This window comes from Opisthorchis viverrini, assembly GCF_000715545.1.
Source record: "Opisthorchis viverrini unplaced genomic scaffold opera_v5_219, whole genome shotgun sequence".
NCBI lineage: Eukaryota > Metazoa > Platyhelminthes > Trematoda > Opisthorchiida > Opisthorchiidae > Opisthorchis > Opisthorchis viverrini.
The window spans coordinates 16599-41232 of record NW_008751875.1 but is presented as its reverse complement, the minus strand read 5'-3'; the positions used below and the strand labels follow the sequence as shown (position 1 = coordinate 41232).

Sequence of the window (24634 nt, the reverse complement as noted above, 5' to 3'; positions counted from 1 at the left end):
ACTGGCATATCCATCAGCTGGAATCAACGGTTCCAGATCCGAAACTCTGGTATGATTGTAAGAAGAAATGAACGACATATTATGTTAGAAAAACGCCATTTCTAAATTATTTAGTCCAACTAGAAGGTGTAACAAGTAATTTCAAGCGTCTAGCTATGCACTGGCGCACAGCACAGTCAATCAAGACAAACTTCAAGGTTGAACATCTCCAAAAGTGTGGATATGTTGGGGGGTTCGGAAGGCCAACGGTTACACCTTGCTGCTATCTAATCAGGCTACTACCTGCGAATAAAATAGGAATTTTCGAAAAGCACACTCTGAGTACAAACCACTGGATGGTGTTCATCGCGTCCAGATGCGTATATTGGATGAGTTGTTATCAATTACGTAACTACTGATAGTTCATTTGAAACCTCTGGATTAGGGAATCATTCACTACTTTAGCGGTTACGGAAGTTGTATTGTTCGGCGTACCGTTCGAACTCAGGTCCCTGTCAGGATATCTATCATCTTCAATGACAGTTTTTTCGGAATTAGCGACGTCGTGAGTTTAAAAATGAGCTGTAAAGGGTTTTTGAATTTATGGGTGACCCGCACTCAGAGGCTGACCAGAAATTTATAGAATGAGCTCAGCGAACCGAAGCCGTATAGTACTGTAGCGATCGAGTGTCACATTTGTAGTATCCTACATCAGTTCAACCGTGGATGAGGTGCGCGAATTCCCCAGCGGTCTGCTTTTTGTAATGATAAACATTCGGTTGTAACACCCTTTCGGTATCCAGCTAGCCCTGAGGAAGCACGAGGGCTGAGCTACCACCAGGTAGCTCAAGTCTAGACAGGAACAGTGGAGATTCTGAGGTTGGATACCCTTTCGGTAAGTAAATTCGCGCCTTAACCACTGAGCTAGCTCAAGCTCACCACAACGTAACAGGAAAGCGAAGTACAGAACGGTGGTTTGTAATGATTGGAGACTGTGAAGACGCCAAAATTAACTGTGATTTCACCACATATAGCCAAACCAGTCTCTGTCAAAACGCCGAAGTGCTCAAGTCTGGTCTGTCCTGGCGAGTACAAAAATATCCAAGCTGTATAAAATACTAGCATTAAACTCAGAAGCCGACAGCAGGCCGTCTTGCCAGCTACAGTATAATTAACCTCGGTTACAGGCATTCGTACTTCGAGACTTCTGGACATTCAACGCTATCCCAGTTTGGGCTCGTACAAGGACGAAATGACTATAATTCTGATTGACATCACACGACTATGCTGATTTTGTTGAATGGAACCAAAGACCATGAGAGATGTCACCCAACAAAACGCCACTAAACTGGATTAGGGAATCATTCACTACTTTAGCGGTTACGGAAGTTGTATTGTTCGGCGTACCGTTCGAACTCAGGTCCCTGTCAGGATATCTATCATCTTCAATGACAGTTTTTTCGGTTGATCATCTTTCATGCAGCAAGAATTAGCGATATCGTGAGTTTAAAAATGAGCTGTAAAGAGTTTTTGAACTTATGGATAACCCGCACTCAGAGGCTGGCCAGAAATTTATAGAATGAGCTCAGCGAACCGAGGCCGTATAGAACTGTAGCGACCGTGTGCCACGATGGAAACATTTGTAGTATCGTACATCAGTTCAGCTGTGGATGAGATGCGCGAATTCCCCAGCGGTCTGCTCTTTGTAATGATGAGGATCCACCCAACGGGGTCACACTATTGTTGCTGCTACTATTATGAGTAGTATTTCCTTCCGTACTGTCAAGAAATACGCTATCTCGACCACTATTCACCGACGTAGTTGTAGGAGGTACGTGCGATTGACCATTGCCAATAGGTTCGGGTTTTTCTCGTGGGAACAACGGTTGGATGGTGCCCTTGAAATTTTCTTTCGCATGGATAGCAGTTTCAATGAGATCAAACAGCATGCCACAAGGGTTGATGGGGACCAAAACGTGACCTCCACGAGCTAACGTTTGTACTAGGTGGTAAGACGTGCACAAAACAAATGATGCCAAAATATCGGCTAAACTAAAACAATCACCTGACACAGTTCCTTGGTATTATATTCCTGTAGGTTACGTTCAGATAGACAGACAGACACAGTTCAGCTGTAACACCCTTTCGGTGTCTAGGTGCCATGCCGCCCGAAGGAGCTACGATAACTGAGATATCGCCAGGTTGCCCAAGCCCAGACGGGAGAAGCCGAGATGCATAGGTTGGTTTCGAACCTCGGACCTGCAGGTCAGTAAGTTTGGACCTGAGTTGTCTCGAGCTCAGTGTATTTTTCGAATTTATGGTTAAAGGAATTACGAGTGCTTCCGAGTGGACCAGTAAGCTCCGTTCCGTCAGGATACAGCCCATAAATATCGAACACCGAGCTCATCTAAGTTTGATCGTCTCCAACAGCAACTAATGAACTATACAAGGAGTGTGTTCAGATAACAGCTGAGTTTATGGAAGAACAGTTTGGCAAACCCAAGGAAAACCGACCAAGTAGATGAGGCGCAGTATGAATGCATAAGCGTATGGCGGTTGAAAGTACGGTGACATTGGGATGAGTGGCTGAAGACAAACCAGGTCAAATATGCATAAACGGTCGCTGTGGTGGAAAGTTGGGAGTAAAACCGCCGGGACTTTGAGTGGATGTCATGAAAGTTATGTAAGTGGAAGGATAAGTCACGGAGGTGGGGTTATTCCTCCTCCCGCTATGCGCCATGACGGATGTGTGTATGAGATAATATGGACTGCAGCACGGTGTGTTCGAATTAAATAGTAATTTAGAAAATCTTCTCGCTTGAGACCTTCAATCTCAATTCCTTGCTGCCTGTGCTTTCAGTACAGCAGGTGCTTAGAAGTAGGTCACCGTGGCGAGTTCAGTAGGCTTGTTACATAGAGTGAGCACAGGATCAAACATAGACGTTTATTCGAACAACAATTCAATGAAAATGCTTGCCGTGCTTTATTCCATCTTGTTTGCACATGACAAGCTTTGACAGAGTCGTGAATTCGCTTGCTGGTAGGAAAAAGAATCCCTAAACTCCTCTTAATTTCTCACAGGGACGCAGCTGTATTATGAGAGGAAAGCATAAGCGGAAACCCAAAGCGAGACAGGTACTGACACACTCAACTAGCGAAAAAAGCAGACGAATCCCAGGAATTCAGTGCCAAATGACTCGTTACGGGCTACTAGATGCGATGCTTTGTCTTGGAAACACACTACCTGGAATAAGAACTCCAAGGGTTCTCAGATAGTGAGCGGGATATTGCAGTTGTCAACGCCTTCCAGATATAAGGGAATACTGTCCGGAAGCGAGGCACACTAGGTAACTAAACGTCATGTCGATTGGACAGGTGCGTCATGAGCCGGTTACGGAGTAGCCAATCAGGGTCGCGTAATTGTAGCTCGACCCTTCTTGTTCCATCAAGAAGATTCTAGTCTGATCTCGTGGAAACTTCTGTCTTCATTGAGGACTGTCTCAAGCTCCCCTGCTTTTTTGAAACACCGCAATGGGAGGAACAGAAAGTCAAGGACCGATAGAGGTGCTGCAATATAATCTACAAATATACATACCAAAACAATGTTCGCTATTGCGGACCGACGTATTGAACCTGAGACAAGGCCTATACTTGTTGGCACCAAAACTTGAAAAGACCTGAAGTGGATATACAGACATCCCTCGGAGTATGCAATATCTTAAATTTAAAAAAAAATTGTTGATGGAATAAACGGTGTATGTTCTACAAACTCAACCCAGTGCACATCGAGATCCACAGAGATGTCTAAAATAGGAAGATGCACTCTTCTGCATGCCCGGGTTTACAAAGGCCAACCCGATTGAGTGCTCGCCATACATTTTTAAACACTGTGATGAGGAAGCGAAAAACTCACCCACGATGTGGCGAAATTCATTCACAGTCCTTTCAAGTTGCGTGCTTGCAAGCAAGTTCACCGTACCCATAATCAGCACGTCCACATCGGCCAGTAAGGAGTCGTCGAAAGGCTGTGGAAGCAAAGCAAGTGTGTTGTGCTGAGTTAGAGAGATATGGCCGAATCAATCAAAGTCCCATGTCCACTATGGAGGTGGTGACTTCAATTGGTGCTCGGGAATAATGTCGATATAAAGATGCTTGTCAATCACGAAATGTGGAAATTCTATAATTTATTGTGAGCCATGATCAGAATTGAGAAAACAGAGCGGTTTCTCGGAGAAAGCTTGCGGGATTTCATGTCCCGATTCCTCGCTTCAGGAACGATACCATCCAAACTTTTCCACAACCTGCAAGTTCTTAATGAAGTCTTTTAAGCTGTCCAGCAGTACGGAATTTAGACACTAGTTCGGTTTTGGTTGGTTATCCCGGTGGAGTCAAAGTCATCCTGAAGCTCTCTTGGTACAGAAAGGCATACTGGATATGAATAGGAAGACAACAACTCAAATTCGTGCATCAAACGAACTGATACTAGCATATTTATCGAGCAGGAACTAACCCAACCTAAACCAATCGAGATTTCGTGCTGTGGGTAAAATCAATCTATGCTGAAAAGCCTAGCAGAACTGTATAACTACTTCATCGTGTCACGAATCTTTGGGGAGATTCGGATACGCCGGCTAGCGGTTGAAGCCACACAGATCGGCCACAAACAGCTGATAAGCAATGTGATCTCGCGCCTAGAGAGGATATAGTGCCACTTAGCTTGCAATCACGCAATTCATACAATGTGATCACGTGTTGAGTGAAGAGATCTTGGATGGAAGGCTCAGACGGCCGCGCGGAATTCTGGATCCAGCGAACATTACTAGTTTGGCGCACTAGCCATTCTGTTGAATGTTGCACACAAAGTTACCACCACCAAACTTTCTAGTTGAAGCTCCTGCGACCGTTTCGGTTTCTTCGAAGTCCCTGTTCACTAAGCTCCGTATCTACTCAAGTGTGGATAGCGACGAATAACTCGAAACATTCATCCAGTTGGGCGCTTTAGAGTACAAGGACCTGACAAACATCGCTCATACAAGGTTTCTTGTCATCATCTAGATGAACACTGCGCTTGAGATAGCTCAGTGGTTAAAACGCCATATTACGGACCGTGATTCGAACCCAACCTCAGCATCTCGACTGCCCATGTATAAGCTCGGGCAACCTGGCAGTATTCCAGCCTTCTTGTCTGGTCTATAATGTGGGGATTGCATAGGGATCGTGGAGCGTTTTTAGACGTCGATTTTAATTCAGTGAGTCGCAGGTCTTATGCACAGAAAAATGGCAAGTACGCTGGGTGTGTGCAGATTATGCCAGAACGTATGAACCCAAATGACGGGTACAAAAACTTACCAACACATGGGAGTACAGTAGTGAGGTGTGGGATATATAGGCAACCTGGGAAGACGGCATGAAAGAGGAGAAAAAAGTGGGATCAATAACATACGGGAACATAGAGCTGTATACATTGCAATGGGCTGATGCAGGGCTAATTAGGAAAGAGGGGCACAGTTTCCATATAATGAAGGATTAGGGTCAATCTAGTTGCCACTAAATAAGGCTCACTATCCTAAAATGTACCACTTGCTCAGTAGTTATCAGCATACTCAGACACGACAGGCCTGTCGAGTCAGACCGCATTGCACTTAACCTATGGCTCAGTGACTAGAGCGCGAATTCACTGATCGGAAGGTCCATGGCTTGAACTCGACCTCTGCCTATCGATTTCTCCTGTCTAGGCTTGGGCAACCTGGGAGTAGCCTTGCCCTCATGCAACTTTCGAGTGGCATGGCAGTTAGGCACCGAAAGGGTGCTGCAGCTGAACGGATAAAAGGAGCCCTTGGGTACGTTGGAAAAGTTGCACGGTAATCGTCTTCAACACTACGAGGGTGCTTGTTGAAACACAAACACCTCGATCCATATCTATGAGCAAGCAAAGCATAGGAGATAATATAGAGCTCAGTTGTTGACTCTGCATGATTCAAGCGAATGTAGGCAACGCAGAGACAATAAGAAGTACAATCATCTTGGTTGTTGGATGTTGAACTGATTTCCTGAATTGACCACGAGTGTTTCAGCAGTTTCAACTGTCAGGATACTCGGTTTCCATATGTTAGTTATTGACTAAAGGTACCGGGACGTGGTCAATTAGGAAACGTTAAGGATCGTTAAATGAGGCGTGCCAAGATACAGAAATTAAACGGTAAAAGTCGAGAGCACATAGTAATCAGGTTAGGTCTTGGACCTCCGCTTGAAACCGTCCAGTTGCGGTCTCCAACATTTCAACGCTTATCTAGACTTGAAAGATGTCCGTGAATCACTGCGCGGAATTCTACGAAGTATACTCTCTGCTGACTTGACCGTGAGCTGAAACTCCGTGTCGCCAAGGCAATTGTGACAGTTGACAGACTCGAGGACACAGTACGGATGGACCAAAGCCTACTCATACAGGCCAAGCTACACGTCTACACGATGATGGCTATATCTGTCCTCTTGTGCGACAGTGAAATGTCAACCACGTGCCGGAGCAGCGTCAGACATGTAAGAGGCCTACACAAGCGCTGCTCGAGCCGGATAGCTGGCATTAGGTAGACTGAACTAGTTCTAGACACGGAGGTTCTGCGATTCATGTGGTGACAGGATGGAATCAACGACCGTAATTGTGAGGTGGTTTGGGCATATTTGTCGAACGGAGGAGAACAGAATCCCAAGGCGACTTCTGTACCGCCAACTGGATACCAAGAAGGGGAAATTAGGCGGACAGAATAGTTGATAGCCGGACACTAGTGTAAAGTCTGGAAGCAGTCCACGTGGATCTCGTGGAAATGGAAGGCGAAGCACAACGTAGTACATCATGGACAGCAGTAACGCGAATCGGAGTTCGTCAATTTAACAATTGCCAAGTTCCAGCCATAGGGCTCGAGAGCGGAAGATGCACGGGCATCATACGAGCTTTCGAATCCCGAGACCGAACTGCAACAGTTGTCGTCTTTGCGCTCGTTAACCATCAACCGACGGATCTGCCTTAGGTTTCTGGATAGCTAATCCCGACAAAGCGCTGTAAGTGACTTGACGTGGTCGCTTGGATTGATAGACTAGTAAAAAAACGGATGCCAGACCGCTGCATGCATGTGTGCGTGTAAACAACTGCACTGGCTCAGGAACGTGCACGAAATTATTTTCCTTGAGTGTACCAAAAAAAAAAACGCTGAATGAAGTGCACCTGACGCGGCTACCAAGGTACCTGCTCAACTTTTAGGGAAACAAGACAAAAGTCATGTTTACTTCGCAGCGCAGAAAGTGCACGTATCCCATCGTTAAACAAAGTTTTGAAGAACCAGAGGTCGTAAGGGAAACTACTGAAAACTCTTTGGCGGTCCACGACCGGGTTCGCCCTTCTTGGAGCTCATAAGGTAGGCGCAGTCCCCAAGTTTCTGTCGGCCTTATGGACTAGTGGAAACCGAATTGGACAGATCTCGACAAACACACTCATTTGCATATCAACTTGACGAAGGGTGAAACCGGTCGTGGGTTGTCAAAGAGTTTCCAGCAACCTTGTGAGTAGTTTGCCTTATGAAAATATACTGAGATATCTTGAATATCGCACCAACTGAAACATAAGCGAGAGATTCAGTTGAGTGACCCGAGAAAACCCGGTTGAGTGTATTTGTTGAAACTAGGGATAATCTTTGGATTAAGATGCCCAAGTTGTACCGCAGTGCTACATCTGATCGAATGAAGCAGTAGGCGGAGCAAGACTCTACCATATCGGCCATCAACAAAGGAAGCTACCGCTAGGTTCGGTTTCAACAAACCGATCGGTTGGCTTACTACCATGAATAGAACCCTCATAAGAGTTATAAAAACCGGATTAACGTAGACTGATATCCACAGTGAGGTTCGCGTTAACCCACATATGTTTCCGTATTATCGATTTTACAGAGGCACCTTGGCTCTGGGTTATCCATTCCTTTGTCACTGTGTTACAGAAAAAAGGTGGTCTACAAAGCAAACAGATATCTGGCAAGGCATACATACCTTTTCCGTGGGTGAATTCACGGTCCAGTTGCAGCTTCCGAGTCCGAAACCGGCACTCGAACTGCAAATGGTTAAAAGGCCGAATATGTCCTGCAACCGAAGGTGGAAGACAATTATTAACATCACACGAATGTTTTGGGTGCTACGCTAGTAAAAACAGTGTGCGTGAGACAATGTTTTTTTCCTGATTCCATTGGCCTATTTCCAACCGGGAAAAGTCAATGTTTCTAACCACATGCGTTGAGGTAGCTACCTGGTGAATTGATGATCAATTTTATTCTGGTGTGCACAGAACTCGTAAAAAAATATCCTGTAGAAAGGATGGGAAACGCTGTTAGGACCTATCCAAACCAAATGCACATCTTAGTAAGCCTTCTGGCACATCTAGATTCGACCACATATCTATAATTACCGTCCTCAGCCCACAAAGCTCGAGAGAGCTCGGTGGTTACGGCGCAAACTTACTGACCAGATGGTTCGTGGTTCCAACCCAACTCTAGAGTCTCGACTGCTCCTGTCTAGGTTTGGGCAACCGAGAGTATCTCCTCAGCCCACAAAGCTCGAGAGAGCTCGGTGGTTACGGCGCAAACTTACTGACCAGATGGTTCGTGGTTCCAACCCAACTCTAGAGTCTCGACTGCTCCTGTCTAGGTTTGGGCAACCAGAGAGTATCTGAGTCCTCGTGCATCCTTGGGGTGGCATCACAGCTAAGCACCGAGTGTTACAGTTGAACGATTGATTACTAACCATTGATGGCATGGAAAGGTTTGTTCCGAGAAGTCTATGCGCTTCGTCAAAATGCCACTCATGTTTTGAAAATATTTATATTTGCGGATCAAGCGTCCGGGAAAAAACAATGACCTAGTCAATTAGGTAATGCGGATCGCATGTTGTGCCACCATGTTTCCAGAAAATGGAAAGAATCGATTTCTAGTAACACTGATGCTTACCTACAACACAAATGGAATTCCAAACGATTAAGTCTCCCATTACGAATTGGGCAACCGCGCATTTCCTTTCCCTTGGTTGTTACTGCATGAGTTGTGGCTTATTGGTTTGATTCTGTGCTCCATAAGGATTCTAATCAGCAAAAAGTTCTTTCTTACAGTTGTGTCTCAGAGACGAGGGACCTTGAACTGCTTGTTGGACGCACCTGACCCTCAGATGTAAGTGGCGCGGAAGTTTACGTAAATGAGAAATTTGTCGTTTGGTTATACATGACCCAAAGCAGATTGCTCTTAAAATTGCCGCACAGAGTTCGAAATGAACCATTAGCTTTCTCGGTACCTTACTCAGAGAATTTGGCCAAGGGTGTTCATGACCAGTTACGGCCAACTTCGATGCAATGCACACGTTGCTCATTCAAGTATCATTGTGAGCATAAATCGTTTTTCTGTGAACCAACAGTAATGAGTATTCGTGTGCTATTCTCAAAATGATGCGGAAGAACTGCTAAGTTGTTCAATTCAGGAGCCAGTTACGACCAAAAACAATCCTGATTGGTTAAATTCGTAATCAATTACGTGCACCATGCATTTCAACAAGTCTAAATCAGCCGTAAATTCGGTGAGCTGGCGCGCCGAGTGCTGTGTTACAAATTTGGATAGGAGAGACAAAAGTCGAGAAAAACGGATGGTCTCATTGGAGCCTTGCATGATGCATTATTATATACCCAATTGATCGTCAATAGTGCGAGCCAGATAAAATGACCTTTGGTGCCCCTAAAAAAACAAAGATTGAGCACAGGCAAACACATGGTGTTCTTACTAGTTGGTATTGTCAGGAAGGTTTCATCTCATAAGTGAGACTAATCTACGCTCAAAAGCCATGACGCACTGTACAGCTGTTCCGTCTCACGAAACTCCGGGGAGTCTCGAACGTAAGACTTCCCGGCTAGTAGTTGAACACCTAACCGCATGTCCGGATAACATGCAGAACGATGAATTCTCAACCATATACTCAACACATGAAGTGAACGGTCTCCTGAGTCACATCAGTGCAATAGTGAAACAGAGAAATAAAATGAAATCGTTCAACCATAGTACCCTTTTGGTGCCTAACTGCTATGCCACCCGAAGCAAGCACGAGGCGTGAGATACTGCAAGGTTGTCCAAGCCAAAACAGGGGAGTCGAGAGGCAGAGGTCGGGTTCGAACCACAGACCTTCCGGTCAGTAAATTCGCGCTCCGACCACTTGGGCCATCTGGCCCCAGAGCCGAACTAACGAGCAGTAGGGTGTGAGCTTCAGTGACTGAAAAATTCTAATATGAGTCATTCGCAAACAGTGTCGAGCATATTTTGAGTGAGAATCAGGGCAACCCTCCTATGTAATCGTTCGAGTTGAAACGATCGACTAGAGGAAGGGAGTCTGAAACCACTGATTACAGTCGCTCAAACTGTTTGATGAAGTGACGCGTGCCCCGTCGAATCCGCACTAAGGAATGGAAATCACTAAGAACTACTTGATACTAAAACACGCTTAAAAGGTTGGAAAATTAAATCAGACAGTCCATTCGCGGCTGGCTACGTCTGACGAAGGATACCCCGATCAGCTACGTCCACGCCAGTAAACAACGTGGGGAATTGGTGTCCCAAGTTTGAGTTCAACCATCCCAATTCAAGCGACAGCGCGTATGGGAAAGCTTCTGTCCATCCAGCGCCGAGTGCTACGCAACATGGTCAGTGATTCCACTTTTGCTCGGGTTATTTGGGATCTCAACTTTTCGATCAGAATCCAACGTGCATGCGTGAGCACCAACGATGAGCTGGCGGGTAATTGGGGCGATAGTCTGCACAACAGCGTTGACGGTCACTGTTTACGAGAGCTGGTCGGTTCACCTCTCTCTAATCGATGGCTTGTAATTCCAAAACGAGTGTTTCTTCGGATATTTACCCATGGATTCCAGCTCCGGTGCAACCTAATTTGGATGAGAGTTAAAAGTACCCAGTATGGTCATGACGACGAGACGATCTTCTGTCGTGGAAACTGTGGTCATCCAGAGTTTGGCACATATTTTGCGGTCATACTGGATCACGCATTATGCTAGATGTGCTTGTGACAGCTGAGTTGTAAGGGAACTCAAGAAACGTCTCCATCGCCTGGGATACACCGTCTTCGAGGAGTTGAGAGCACCTTCTTCGGAGTATTATATCACACGCGGCCTAATTACTGTTCTGGAGCGACAAGCGACTGTGATAGACGTCAGCATAGTCTCGGATAGGCACGGACTGACTGGGCGGAATGAGAAGTAGAAGTATGGCGTTGATGCTTGTTCCCTCGCCCTAAGCTCAGTTGATGATGATTTCCAGTTTTTGGTCCACCAAACGATGTTCATTTCTTATCGAAGAATTTGCTTTCCTCATTGCGCCAAGGCTGTTATTGGACTGGGACTTCCTAAGGTCACAGACAGTGACTTGTGTTTGCTCGCCATTTTGTGCTGTCTACGTACTTACGACACTGGCGCTGAGTATTCTTTCTTGTCAATGACTTCTATATCTGACTCCAATTGTGCCTGATGTGCAATTAGTGACTGTGCTGGCGCATACTGCGCGTTGAAGGATACTGAGTGTTGCTTGGCCTCTGTTCGGTTGCTGGTCCGTACACGTGTTTCGGCGCCCAACATGTTTACATAACTGGTAGACTATCCCGCTTGATGACAGGTTCTCCAAATGGAATATTTCCCCCTTTTTAAAGTCCCCCTGTAAATTCTTCCACATCTATCGCTCGCATTTTATGTCTGTGATCATGTCCTTCCAAAATGGGCAAAAACACAGTTGTAGTAGAGTACCAAATAGCCTGCTCAGGCGTCAAAAATCCAAATGCATCCAGGGTTCGTTGGTGAGTTCGTGGTAGCACGCTCGCCTCGCATGTCAGATGTTCAGAATTCAAATCCCTGGCCCGGTCAAGGATAAAAGCTGGCGGGTAATTGGGGCGATAGTCTGCACAACAGCGTTGACGGTCACTGTTTACGAGAGCTGGTCGGTTCACCTCTCTCTAATCGATGGCTTGTAATTCCAAAACGAGTGTTTCTTCGGATATTTACCCATGGATTCCAGCTCCGGTGCAACCTAATTTGGATGAGAGTTAAAAGTACCCAGTATGGTCATGACGACGAGACGTTCTTCTGTCGTGGAAACTGTGGTCATCCAGAGTTTGGCACATATTTTGCGGTCATACTGGATCACGCATTATGCTAGATGTGCTTGTGACAGCTGAGTTGTAAGGGAACTCAAGAAACGTCTCCATCGCCTGGGATACACCGTCTTCGAGGAGTTGAGAGCACCTTCTTCGGAGTATTATATCACACGCGGCCTAATTACTGTTCTGGAGCGACAAGCGACTGTGATAGACGTCAGCATAGTCTCGGATAGGCACGGACTGACTGGGCGGAATGAGAAGTAGAAGTATGGCGTTGATGCTTGTTCCCTCGCCCTAAGCTCAGTTGATGATGATTTCCAGTTTTTGGTCCACCAAACGATGTTCATTTCTTATCGAAGAATTTGCTTTCCTCATTGCGCCAAGGCTGTTATTGGACTGGGACTTCCTAAGGTCACAGCCAGTGGTTTGTGTTTGCTCGCCATTTTGTGCTGTCTACGTACTTACGACACTGGCGCTGAGTATTCTTTCTTGTCAATGACTTCTATATCTGACTCCAATTGTGCCTGATGTGCAATTAGTGACTGTGCTGGCGCATACTGCGCGTTGAAGGATACTGAGTGTTGCTTGGCCTCTGTTCGGTTGCTGGTCCGTACACGTGTTTCGGCGCCCAACATGTTTACATAACTGGTAGACTATCCCGCTTGATGAAAGGTTCTCCAAATGGAATATTTCCCCCTTTTTAAAGTCCCCCTGTAAATTCTTCCACATCTATCGCTCGCATTTTATGTCTGTGATCATGTCCTTCCAAAATGGGCAAAAACACAGTTGTAGTAGAGTACCAAATAGCCTGCTCAGGCGTCAAAAATCCAAATGCATCCAGGGTTCGTTGGTGAGTTCGTGGTAGCACGCTCGCCTCGCATGTCAGATGTTCAGAATTCAAATCCCTGGCCCGGTCAAGGATAAACACTCCTGATGAGCTCTAATAAGAGCGAAACTCAAGTCCAGTGCTTCTCCTCGTTGATATCAGGACAGAAGGAGGACTGGTAGTACAACGGGAACATTTTGTGGAGCTGAAACGAAAGCCCATGGTGCAAAACATCGCGATGCTATTGGAAACCGTTAACAATAGAACGTGGCGTACGAGGAGGCATACTAAGACCGGTGCTTGATCGAGTATATGACTGTCCAAGACACATTGAAGGAAAACTGACGCGTGAATTCGATGTAAGACAGTTGATAGGCATCTGACGCAGGAGAAATGAAAAAACCTAGAGAAAAACCTACCACAGGTTCGTGATAGGCAACCAATTGTATTCTGTCCAGGGTATCCTTAATTGTTTGGCGGGAGTAGAACTCTTTCCAAACTCTGTCATTAGCGCCAAGAAAATCGTGCAGGAAAGAACGAGGTTGTCTAAAACAAAGAAAAGCATAAGGTCGTTGGAGTTCCATGAACATGGAGGGGGTATATGGTCAAAAAGCGGTATTCGCGCTGTGCCAAGATAACCTCTCAGTGTACTTGTTCCCTGCAGTACCACGAATACCCAAAATGCCATTGTTACATTGGTCGCTCGGTCACCAGCTTTGATTGCTGGAATACGCGGAAAACACAGCTGACCAATACTCGGAAGAGTACACTCTTGACACTTTTCCAAGGGACTATGATCCTAGAAGAGGATAAGCTAGATCAATCTCTCTTCACATGATCACCTGGGCCGCTCAATTACACCATAAAAATGAGGTAGCCAAATTGTTGGATCGTTGCAGTATACTGAGCGAAGGACATTGTCTGACCGAGTGAAAATAGGTCGTATTTTTCTCCTGATAAAAGGTAAAAGTAGGGGTTGGAATAAGGAAGTCCACAAAGATGCGACAAAAGCCCTAGCTTAATATCACTTACATCAGAAATACCATACCCCAAAATCGAATCAAAGTTCACAGTCGCGACATCCCTTTGGTACATAACTCCAATACAACCCACTGGAAGCAAAAGCGCTGGAAGAATATCAAGAATATCAAGCTAACCTAATTATGAATATCTCTCACCAGGAGGTGTCAGCAGTCTCGTGTTTTGATCTTCAGCCGTAACTGCTCCTGAACTTGCTTGGTTTCATTGACACACCCCCATTCTTTCAGTCTTATCTATCTCAGGCCGAAGACCTTACGCACTATCTCTCCCTCTCTCGTTCAGCTGTAGTACCCCCTTCGGTGCTTAACTGCCATGCCACATGAAGGAAGCACAAGGGCTGGATACTGCCAGGTTGCCCAAGCCTAGACATGGGAAGTCGAGAGGCAGAGGTTGGGTTCGAACCACGGACCTTCCGGTCAGTAAATTCGCGCTCTATCCACCTGGTCCATCTCACCCACCTTTAGGTGTAATATAAAATTAGGTTAAAATCACGCTGTATTTTCGTATATTGGGTTGACCCCATATAAGAAACAGAAGACGAACTAAGTACAACATACTACGGTCAGCGTACACTTGTTTGCAAATTTCTGAAGTTGTATGCGAATAAAAAAATCAGTCAAGCTTAACAGATGGCATGGTCAACGAGATCCAGTTGCACGCTTAGACTGCCCATATTGTGATCAGTTAGCTTCACTCACCCAGCGGGTAAGATCCATTTGTTTTAAAGTAAGATCATGCAAATTCGGGCGGGCAGGTTAGAGGTGAACGGATATGAATTTCCCACCGCTGTGCAATAGTGGTTTCAATGGTTCTTCAACAAGAGAACAACCGGATCCCACTTAAGATGCAGTCCCTCAACTGAGTCCGTCAAATGCTGAAACTGCCTAGTCAATAAGCGAACAGCGAGAACAATGACTATCTCGATACAACACGTGCCTTGGATCGATTCCAGAATAGATCTGACAAGTCAAGAAGAAACTGTAAAACAGCCTGTCTTCTCCAGACCTATAGATGTGGTCTATGGACATAGACATACTCTAGTCTATCTAAAATAGATCGTTTCCTTTCCACAGGTCATCTAACGCGTCGTGAAACTACTGATTCGATAATGCTAAAAATGCTGAGAGTTATCCAGGATTAAAAACTGAAGGCTTGCAAACCTTTCTGCGAAGAAGTATCGTTGAGGGCTTTTCAAGCAGGAAGGATGATAAAGAAACGGTGTGTACTTTACGGTTTACGAACAAATTGGCGTTGCGCCGGGTTCTCATGGTTTGGTCTTTACCAGTCCGACAGGAAATACACAACTATCCGGTTCGATGATTCATGTGTGACTAGTAGTTGCAAACGGATAATGAACAGTTGATCGCCGCACTACAAACATTCTGCACAACAGAACACCTGCTTACTTCGGATCTTGCTTCAGTTGTTCCACCGGGTATCGCTTGCAAGGCGGAAGCTGCTCCAACGCATCCAGTAAATCCTCCATCAAAACTCTGTTCGTGACAAATTAGTGATGATCAAAAAGCCACCCTGTGCTTACTTTCCAAATTTTACTACTGGTTCGGTGGCCAGGATACGTCCACGAAAGTTTGTCGCCGAACAAATGAATGGTAGACCTAGTATGCTGTTGGTGTTAGACACCAATATCACATCCACCGCGTCCCAAATAACTGAAGCGAACTAGAATGGGGAACAAAATAGTACGCTAGACCGGTGAAGGCGGGTGTGACCAACCTCAGTTTTGTTCATCAGACAGAATTGAGGTTTCGATCTCAGATAGATATTATCTCCTATTGTGACTTGCTTGAAACCGATATCGATTAGAGATCAGTGGAATTGCAAACCCACATACACAATCATCTTGCGTGGCAGGAACAGAAGTTGCATGGCTTTTCTTTGCAACAGAAACATCCTCGTGGGTGGGTACGGGCAGATCTGAGCAACCGGGACTAAGAAAATGGAAAAAGTCAGGTAGATACGTACGTGAGAAGCTGGTGGGAAGGTAAAAAATGCACCAGCGCCGATGTTTCGATGCAACAGTCCAGGAGTACATTGACGTCCCTCAAATGCAACAAGTAGCATGGGTTGTGAATGTCCGAACTAAGGCGTTTCTAGTTTCTAGTCAAAGCGTGATCGACAGACGGCTTACCAATTTGAATTCCAAGTGACTGGTGTCAAATTGTCTTTCAGAATCCATCGTTTGTAAAATGAGACGACCCAGTGGCTGCAAAATACGGTGGTAACAGACAGAGTAACGGGTATGTGTAAAAAACAACCGTTTGCAAGCACGTAGAAAAATAAGTGGCTCACAACGTTATGAGGAAATAAAAGAAAAAAGCGGAGGCTCATAATGTTGCGATAAACTTTGTGGCCTATCCGACACAGTTTGACGCCCTATTCAATACAAACAAAGTTTGGGGATAGCATGTCACCCTTCTCAGCACCACGTCGAAAATTAGTCTGTGCCACGGAACCGGGATGCTTAACAGACGCGCCTGAGGTATTACATAGGCGTGCTAACTAACAGACATCAGCTGCGCATGGTGCTCGCATTTGAGGACAGCCACGATCCTACATGGTACCGGAACTGGAAGCTCGTTGTTTCACTGGCTCAAACATATCTGAAAAACTAAAGTTCAGTAGTCCATTAACAACCATCTTCCGTAGTGTGTGAGGACAGCGAGAGGGTTGTTGTGAACGGACTGAGCTTTTTTGAAGTGTGATGAGATGGGCACTTGTGTGATTGAGTAAATCAGAATCAGAATCATTAGAATAGCGACATTGTTCTGCATATTACACCGACTATAAGACAAAAAATCAGGTAGAGCAAGAATTGGTAACTCTACGTATGTCTCTGACCCAGCTGTCATGTATTTTGTGCAGGCAGGGGAACTTAGCGAATATCTTCACAGTAACGTGTCACTAAAAAAACGAGCCCAATCGCTGTTTGAGTTGTTCGATTGTAGTAGAGGTAACAACCGTATGTGGTAATTTATTCCAGATAGGTAATATTCGGCGTGTGAAATCGTAGTCATTTGGCATAATATCCAGATGCAATACGCTCAACTTGAAGTAATGTTCCCGTGCAGCCAAAACAAGAATCGAAGATGAGGATAGTGTCCTAGGCATACGGAGGACATAAAAATAAGTCAATCCTAATTCGCCTACATTCCACTACGTATAATTTCAAGTTCCTGCGTCTGTCTAGTGTGGTGTGCGGCGTAGTTGCGATATCGGCTGTGTTACACTTTTTCCAACCTGTGTGCCCAGCCCTTGCACACGGAAAGTTACCATACACTGGCACTTGTCGAACGAAGACTGAGTAGATTTCAATGATCAATGGCTCCGTCCACACAGAAAAACTCCTCTTCAGTGACCATAACATGCGCAAGGATTTTGGCAGGCACCGCTGGTGTGGTTCTTCATTTTTGGATCGCCATGGAACTGAATGCTGTTACTTGGTATTAGTACTCGAAAGTAACTCCTGTCCGTTTAGGAGATAAGCGTCGTGAGATGTGTGCCTTCCTTGTATGCAAGGTAGGTCCAGTTGTAACATTTTTTGGGTGTTAGGACGGTCAGATCCCAACGAAGAATTCGACCTTTTGTAATATTTCACTGAGATTCCATTTTTTCTGTTGTGCCGCAAGGGGGCGAGCTAGCCCAAGTGGTTAGAGCTCGAATTCACTCACCGGAAGGGCCGTGGTTGGAACCCGACCTCTGGCTCTCGACTTCCCTTGTCAAGGCTTGGGCAACTTGACAGTATCCCAGCCCTCGTGTCTCCGTGTGGCACGGCAGCTAGGCACCGAAAGGGTGCTACAGCTGAACGATTATTTATTTATTTAGCCGCGGTGCTCTTTCTTCCACTGGTTTGTCCACAGTATGGTCTATCTTCATCTAATGTCTTTTGTCTTCTTGAGGTTTTCACATTCAAGTACTTGGTCTATCAAATCGCGATAGAATAGGTTCCAACAATCCTCTAAATCACTCAGCTAACCCATAGACGCGACAGTTGATCATCAGAATCTTGAATGGTTCACCAGAGTTCCTAATCGTCAGCGAACAGGAGATATGATGATTTAAACCTGGTGAGGAGGTCGTTAATATGTGAGAAAAAGCAGTAGTCCAAGTGCGGTTCTTTGTGGAACACCAAATGGTGTTGGATGACATATGGTGTAGTGGTCGTTTACTTTCCAGCGTCTCCCATGAATGAGTGAAACCAAAGTATGAGTTCCGCTGACGGAGTAGCGCTAGTTTCTAGAGGAGAAAACAAAAACTAGCATTATTGCCGACTCATCGTCAGGTGCTACCAGGCTGCGTTCCACGTCCTTCAAAAACACCAGTTTGCTTGAGAGTTTCAGGCGTTCTTTGTGTACGAGCAGACCATTTTCGGAGTTTCCATCTTCCTCACTAAGTGTAGCTCGTAGCAGCGGCGATCGAACAGCTCGACTGCATTACAAAGATTACGTTGTTTGAATACTTCGCAATCAGCAGGATCGGCTGATGTTGTAGCCCAATTCCACAGTCTCCGGCAGCCTTTGGTGAGAGAACATATTTATGTCAGAAGACGGATTCATTTCGTGGGGCACAAACTGATCGTACAGTTATTCCATATTTTTGTTTAGCGTCGACCAAAAGACATCGACAATTTCCTTGATCACGAGCATCCAGTCCAACTGCCGTTCTGCACAACGTAAGGCATCCATTTCAAGTCTAGAGACGTTTCTTGAGGTTTCTCACATAGCCAAGCGCGTATTCGGTAAGCAGATACGAGCACCTAAGGTTTCGTGATCAGTATTACAAATAGGCCCTGCGAAGGCTAATCCGTCAGCTCGTTGGTGTGCGAACAGCAGGTCCAAACAATGTGGGGAACGTGAGGATACGTACTGTGTAACCTCCAGTACGTATGGCATCAATCCTAGCCCAACAGACGCGTCTAGGAACCTCCTTCAAGAAATGTGCAACCAGGCGTGCGTAAACAGCTCGCCAAATCAATATGTGGAAGGTTGGAGTCACCAAGCAGCAAGTGTAGCTTTCTCAAACATTACTGGGCTTGTATGATCCAGTCTGAAAACGTGTTCTCTGAGCTTCGATGTAGAACTCCAACGTGGAAAACAGTTTGGGCTGTGGGTATTTCGAGCCACAACTATTCACACAGTTGATCCTCGCCAGGATAAGTGTCAACTAGGCAGCAATGAATGTCCGACTTGATGAGGGGACTATGCAGTTTCATGAAGTGGCAGTTTGTGTTGCCCCGTGACTCACTGAGCTATACTGAGAAAAATAAAATAAAGATAATCATCGTGTTGTAACACCCTTTCGATGCCTAGCTGCCATGCCACCAGAAGTAAGCACGAGGCCTGAGATACTGCCAGGTTGCCCAAGCCTAAACAGAGGAAGCTGAGAGGCAGAAGTTGGATTCGAACCACGGTCAGTAAATTGGACACTTACAGTCACTCATACCAGGTTTGTCAATGGTTATAGGTCTAACCAACACTGTCTTCCGGACCTACAGATTGTGGGTTGGAACACGTGTCGCAACTTGATCTGTAAAAATGGTAATTCATCTGGATCTCCCGCCAAATGCCACTACCATAACCTGTCAAGCTTTCTCGACAAAGGACTTGGTTAAGAATCCTAATCGCCCCACGTATAAGCCTGGGCGCTTCGGTAGTATACCAGCCCATGTACAACCACGACACTAGTAAGCAACAATGCTCCCATGCCACATTGGCCGTCGCGTGGTGCACTCAGCCGGGTCGCCTTTCTTGCTGCATACAGCAAGGCGAGTAAACGAAAACAGACTACTGTTGACGCCTTCCTTCTTCCTCTTTCACATACTTCTTCCTCCCTTCCTCTCACACTGTCCTTATGGGCCCGGTAGTTAGGAATGGTGACTCCGTTCGTTCCTCATTGCTTTTCAAACAATATCTGCGCGTCATCCGGCGCTGCCACCATGAGGTAGCTCGAAATCAAGCTTCAAGCCTCGATACCCAGTCTACATGGCCGCCTGGATTGTTAGCACTCTGAAGCAAGCAGGAAAACAAGCCACTCTTGCTTCCACACTGGACTCGCTTCACACTGATGTGTGCTGTATATCAGAAACCAGAAATCAGGATGCAAACACAGAGATAATTCCCCATCAGACTCCACTCGGTTCCCGCTGCGAAAATCCGGTAATTCAGAAACCACTGCAGCGGGATGTGCAGAAGTCTGTCTCGGCCTAAGTCATCATTAACAGCTGTAATAACCGCGTACTTGTCGTATAGTGATTGTATCCATCATAGTTTCGCCCACCGATTAGCTGTGGAAATGAAATAGGCAGCTGCGTGTTGGAGGTGGAGAAGCTGATAAACTGGTGCGCGAATACAGGACTGCCAGTGGACTTTTAAGTGGGGAATTGAGAATGGAGCTATGTACTGAAGGTAATAGCTTGGATGCAAGGGCGCCAGTGAGAGCGCTGCTGGGCTTTGTCTGACAATGTCCTTAACCATTGATGTTGTCCGTCTCGGGTCCCCGTCTAGGGAGACGGCAATGACCAGCGCAGCTGAGTTTGCTTGTAATGATTTTCACACTTCGCTTCCAAGTCATTGTTTTACCTCCTCTAGCTCGTTTACGTCCTGTGCGTGATCCTCACAAAGAAGCGAGAATCCCTTTGCACCCAAAAAGTGTAAGCTCACGTTCATCTATATGCAGTCACTGGATGCGCCAATTGCAGTCCAGAGAGGCACTCGAAGTTATGAAGTGTTTGCATACCCTGGAAAAAACCGTTGTCGGAGCACACTTTCAACGCCTAACTGCCACGCCACCCGGAGGAAGCACGAGTGTTAGGCAGGAATCCACGCGGATCCCACTACACCGCACGTCTTTAGGCGCTGCTACGGCCGAGAAGCCCGGCCCGCTCGACGTCGGCCCAAAATTCGGGACGCTTGCCGGTCCGGCATCAAGACGAGATCTGATTGGTCAACAATCTGGACCCAATAGCCAATCATGATCCAGTATTGGCCAAATGCCGGTTGCCAATGGAGCTCCAGAACGCGTCAGAAATTCCAGAAAGTTATAGCCGCTTACGCTATATATACGAAGCGCTGTACAACTGTTCCTGACTTCGTTTTGGGCGTTAATAGACCTTTTGCAACTTTGGTGTTTGTTTTGACGTGAACACTAGCTTGGGAGGCTCAGACCGAGAACTAAGCTGAGGAAAATACCGTTACTACAACGAGCGATAAGATACTGCCACGTCGCCCAAGCCTAGAGAGAAGTCGAGGTGCAGATGTCGGTCCTCCCGGACCTCCCGGTCAGTGGGTCCGCGCTCCGATTGTAGCGAGACATATGAAATCAATCCACGAATCTCCAAGACTGGGGTCGCATTTGCTAATTTGATACATCTTGGGCGTCAAAATGGTATATCCATGGGCCTCAAGAGACGTGTTTATCGGGCTGCAGTACAGATTTCGATGTACGCCTGTGAGACATGGCCTGTTCGAGTGGCGGAAATGAGACGTTTTCTGGTGTTCGACAATCGTTTCCTCAGGTCCATAGCTGGTGTGGGTTGGCGTCGGCGAATCCGTAACGAGGCAATTAAGGAGTGCGGTTTCGGTCGTGCAACGTGCACTTCCATTGAAGAATGTGTCCAGCATCAGAAGCTGCGATGCTTGGTCATTGAATTGCGTATACCCAAACATCGTTTTCCAAAGACTGCTGCTTTGCATGCTCAATTGAGTGGCGGAAGAAGAGAAGTGGCCAACCCTTAACCCGGCAGAGGGATTACGAAACGTTTGGGTTTTGTCGGTGCTATTCGATTTCCGTGATGGGGGCCGCATGATCTCCACTGCGCCTGGTTGGAGACGCTGCAAGATATGGCTGCGAACCGATGTCAGTGGCATTCTTTCCGTCAATTTCTATCCAGATTGCCTGAATGAGTGTATAAAGCTGTAGGAAGGATTATAGTAAGCTAGCACTAAGTCCCTTCAACGGCACCCTTACTATTTTCTTCGCAATAAGGCTTTCGAATAATTCATGGTTGTACGGCAGCGAAGCATTAGTGTTGAACGTTGACGACGTAGGTGGTTTTCATACCTTTGAGTCTCCATAGTCGCGACCGTACGCTATTTTGTGTTTTCTCGTATTGGAAGATGATTTTCGTCGGTCGGATCCTGCTCTTGAAGAAACTACAGGTCGTTGTTTTATTTAACCGGTGGATCATCTGCCTCGGGTTCAGTTGGGTCAAAAACCATAGGGCAGTGCGCTCTTGTGAACTAAGGGCGGTTGGACGTTTATACTGATGACGTATTTCTGTCTTTCGTCAATTTTCGGGTGGTGTTGACGGGTTATTTCTTTGGCTTATTTACGCTTAATCACACGTTAGCAGACTTTTTCCCTACGTGAAGTCGAGGTGGTTGTCGAGCCAGGTACGTCATTCATTCAAATCGAAGGGTATATCGGTTGGGAATCTAACATAATCGTCTCTACAACCCTACTTGAAGTAACAGCGTCGGATATTTTTTCACATTCGGCAGGCTCTTTTGATACTTAATTAAGAAGTCTGCAATTGCAGATGGCAGCTTCTAGAATATCTTAAGGTATTCTAGCAGATCGGTATGAACGTATGACTTATGATTTTTCAGAACCCTCCCCAAACACTATCACGATGCACACTACACTGAAACCGTCTGTTCAAATGTCACCTTTCAGTTAGCACGAAGCTCGTACTGGACGAGATGCTACACCTAAACAGGGAAGTCGATTCATGCACAAGCCAAACTGAAGCAAATGATTGGTTGGTCCTAGTCACGTGATCCATTCCGGAACATACGAGGCTCAGCTGCTCAACAGAAATTTGCACCAGCTGCCTCTGGTGGCTTAGCGGCCAAGCGGGATAAGCTTGGGGGCGGCCCTGATAGTTCGCGGTTCAAGTCGGGTTAACATGTTACTTCATAGAATTCTACTACTTTTACTAAGTCATATATAGCAATAAAATATTATTCATCAAGATGAAAGCAACCTAACGTTCCGAGTGCGAAGTTTTGACTATGGTCACCTATCCATGAATATAGTTAAGTTTGAATCGAGATTTCCGAAAACACAAATGTCGAGTTCCTCCCAAGCTTTATTTGGAAGGAATGATGTGTGTAGTCAGAAAAAGGTTGCGTGAAGAAAGGTAGTTCGATGGATACGTTAAGGTATGCGGACGTTAAGATTTCCTATTTTATAAATGTCCTGTTGCACATATTTAACGCGAGGAGCAGAATTATCCTGCAATAGATTATTAAAATTGTTCCATGCTATTTTCTCGCTTGCATTGACAGTTCAGCTCTCCTTGGTTTATGCGCCTCAACCAATTAAATCGCCTTTTTTTATGGCTTGTGCACAAATGCAAGTTGAACGCACGCGCTTCCTGGTTTGTGCACAACTAACCAATAATCGCATGCCCCATAACAGAACTGCTAACTGCTGCAGCAGCCGGCTAAACGAGCCCATATTTGATTGGCTAGAATTCACGGATTCACGGATTGACATACAAGATCGAGGCTATTGCCCAAGTTTTCCGGGTCGCTTTGTTCTTGTCCGTCAGTGGCTGTTGTTCACCTGAAAGGTACAAGTGAAAAAAGGGTGTAACGCTGCTCTTTATGTTCTCAGCGCGAGGATTTGCATAAATAAGCATTTAATAGTGCTCTAAATTGGGTTCTATAAGGGCGTGAACAACCGTCGGAGGAAGGTCATTCCAGGCACCTACTACCAGAAATGAGAAAAAGAATTGTCTAATGAATGCGTGCTCTGAGCTTGAAATTTTTCTTACTATGTCCCCGTCGGGTGTTTGCTGGGTCAACGGTAAAAACCTGTTGGCCAAGCTTCGTTCAAACAGGGCGTAAGTAAGAATTAGGTCCCCTCGGGGGCGACGGTACTCCAGGAGAAAGAGATCAAGCATCGCGAGACGCGTTTCGTAGTCCACGGATTTGAGGCCGGCAAACATTCTCGTAGCGGCTCGCTGGACACGGTCAATGAGGGTGACGTTCTTTGTGCATCCTGAGTAGCCAACTTGGTTTGCGTACTTCAGGAGCGGTCTGAAGTAGGCCCCATAGAGTATTTGGAAGTCCATGCGAGTAATACGAGAGAAGGTGCGCCGAATCAACCGTAAAATGGCAAATGCATTTTGGGCCGATTTCTGACGAGACAGTGAGAAAGACAAGTTTGAGGAGACACAGTTACCCAAATCCATTTTGGCATCTATCCTCATGAGGTTTTCTGGTCTTTCCTCAACATGCATAAAAAAGGCATTAGCTGATTCTCCTCTAAACGACATAAGGACGCACAATTCAAAATTCAGAGGAAGGTGCCAGTCCAAAGACCACTACATCACAGCGTCTACATCCAATTAGAGGGCACAGGCATTGGAACTCCAGGATACCAAGTCGTCCGTAAAAGTAGACATGGACTTGCAAGAACAACTGGAAGGTCGTTGATGTAGATCAGAAAAAGCTGAGGTCCCAAAACGTAGCTTTGAGGAACTCCAATGGAGACCGGCGCTGGAGAAGCGCAGGTAAAACCTACCTTCACGCGGAATGACCTGTCTGATATAAATCCCTTGCCCCAGTGTGGGATTTTCCCTTGAACCCCGCA

General features: G+C 46.0%; 1 protein-coding gene across 1 annotated transcript; it reads right to left on the bottom strand.

The window, feature by feature from the left end:
• Positions 1–1634: 1634 nt before the first annotated feature.
• T265_08429 (hypothetical protein) lies at positions 1635–24317 on the bottom strand (the record flags this gene model as incomplete). Its single annotated transcript, XM_009174230.1, has 14 exons — positions 1635–1981; positions 3893–4004; positions 5329–5373; positions 8014–8103; positions 13396–13522; positions 15424–15510; positions 15558–15697; positions 15752–15820; positions 15870–15966; positions 16001–16117; positions 17476–17649; positions 17707–17830; positions 19466–19523; positions 23721–24317. 14 exons carry the CDS (start codon positions 24315–24317, stop codon positions 1635–1637), a joined length of 2184 nt encoding a protein of 727 aa, XP_009172494.1.
• Between the last annotated feature and the right edge of the window lie 317 nt (positions 24318–24634).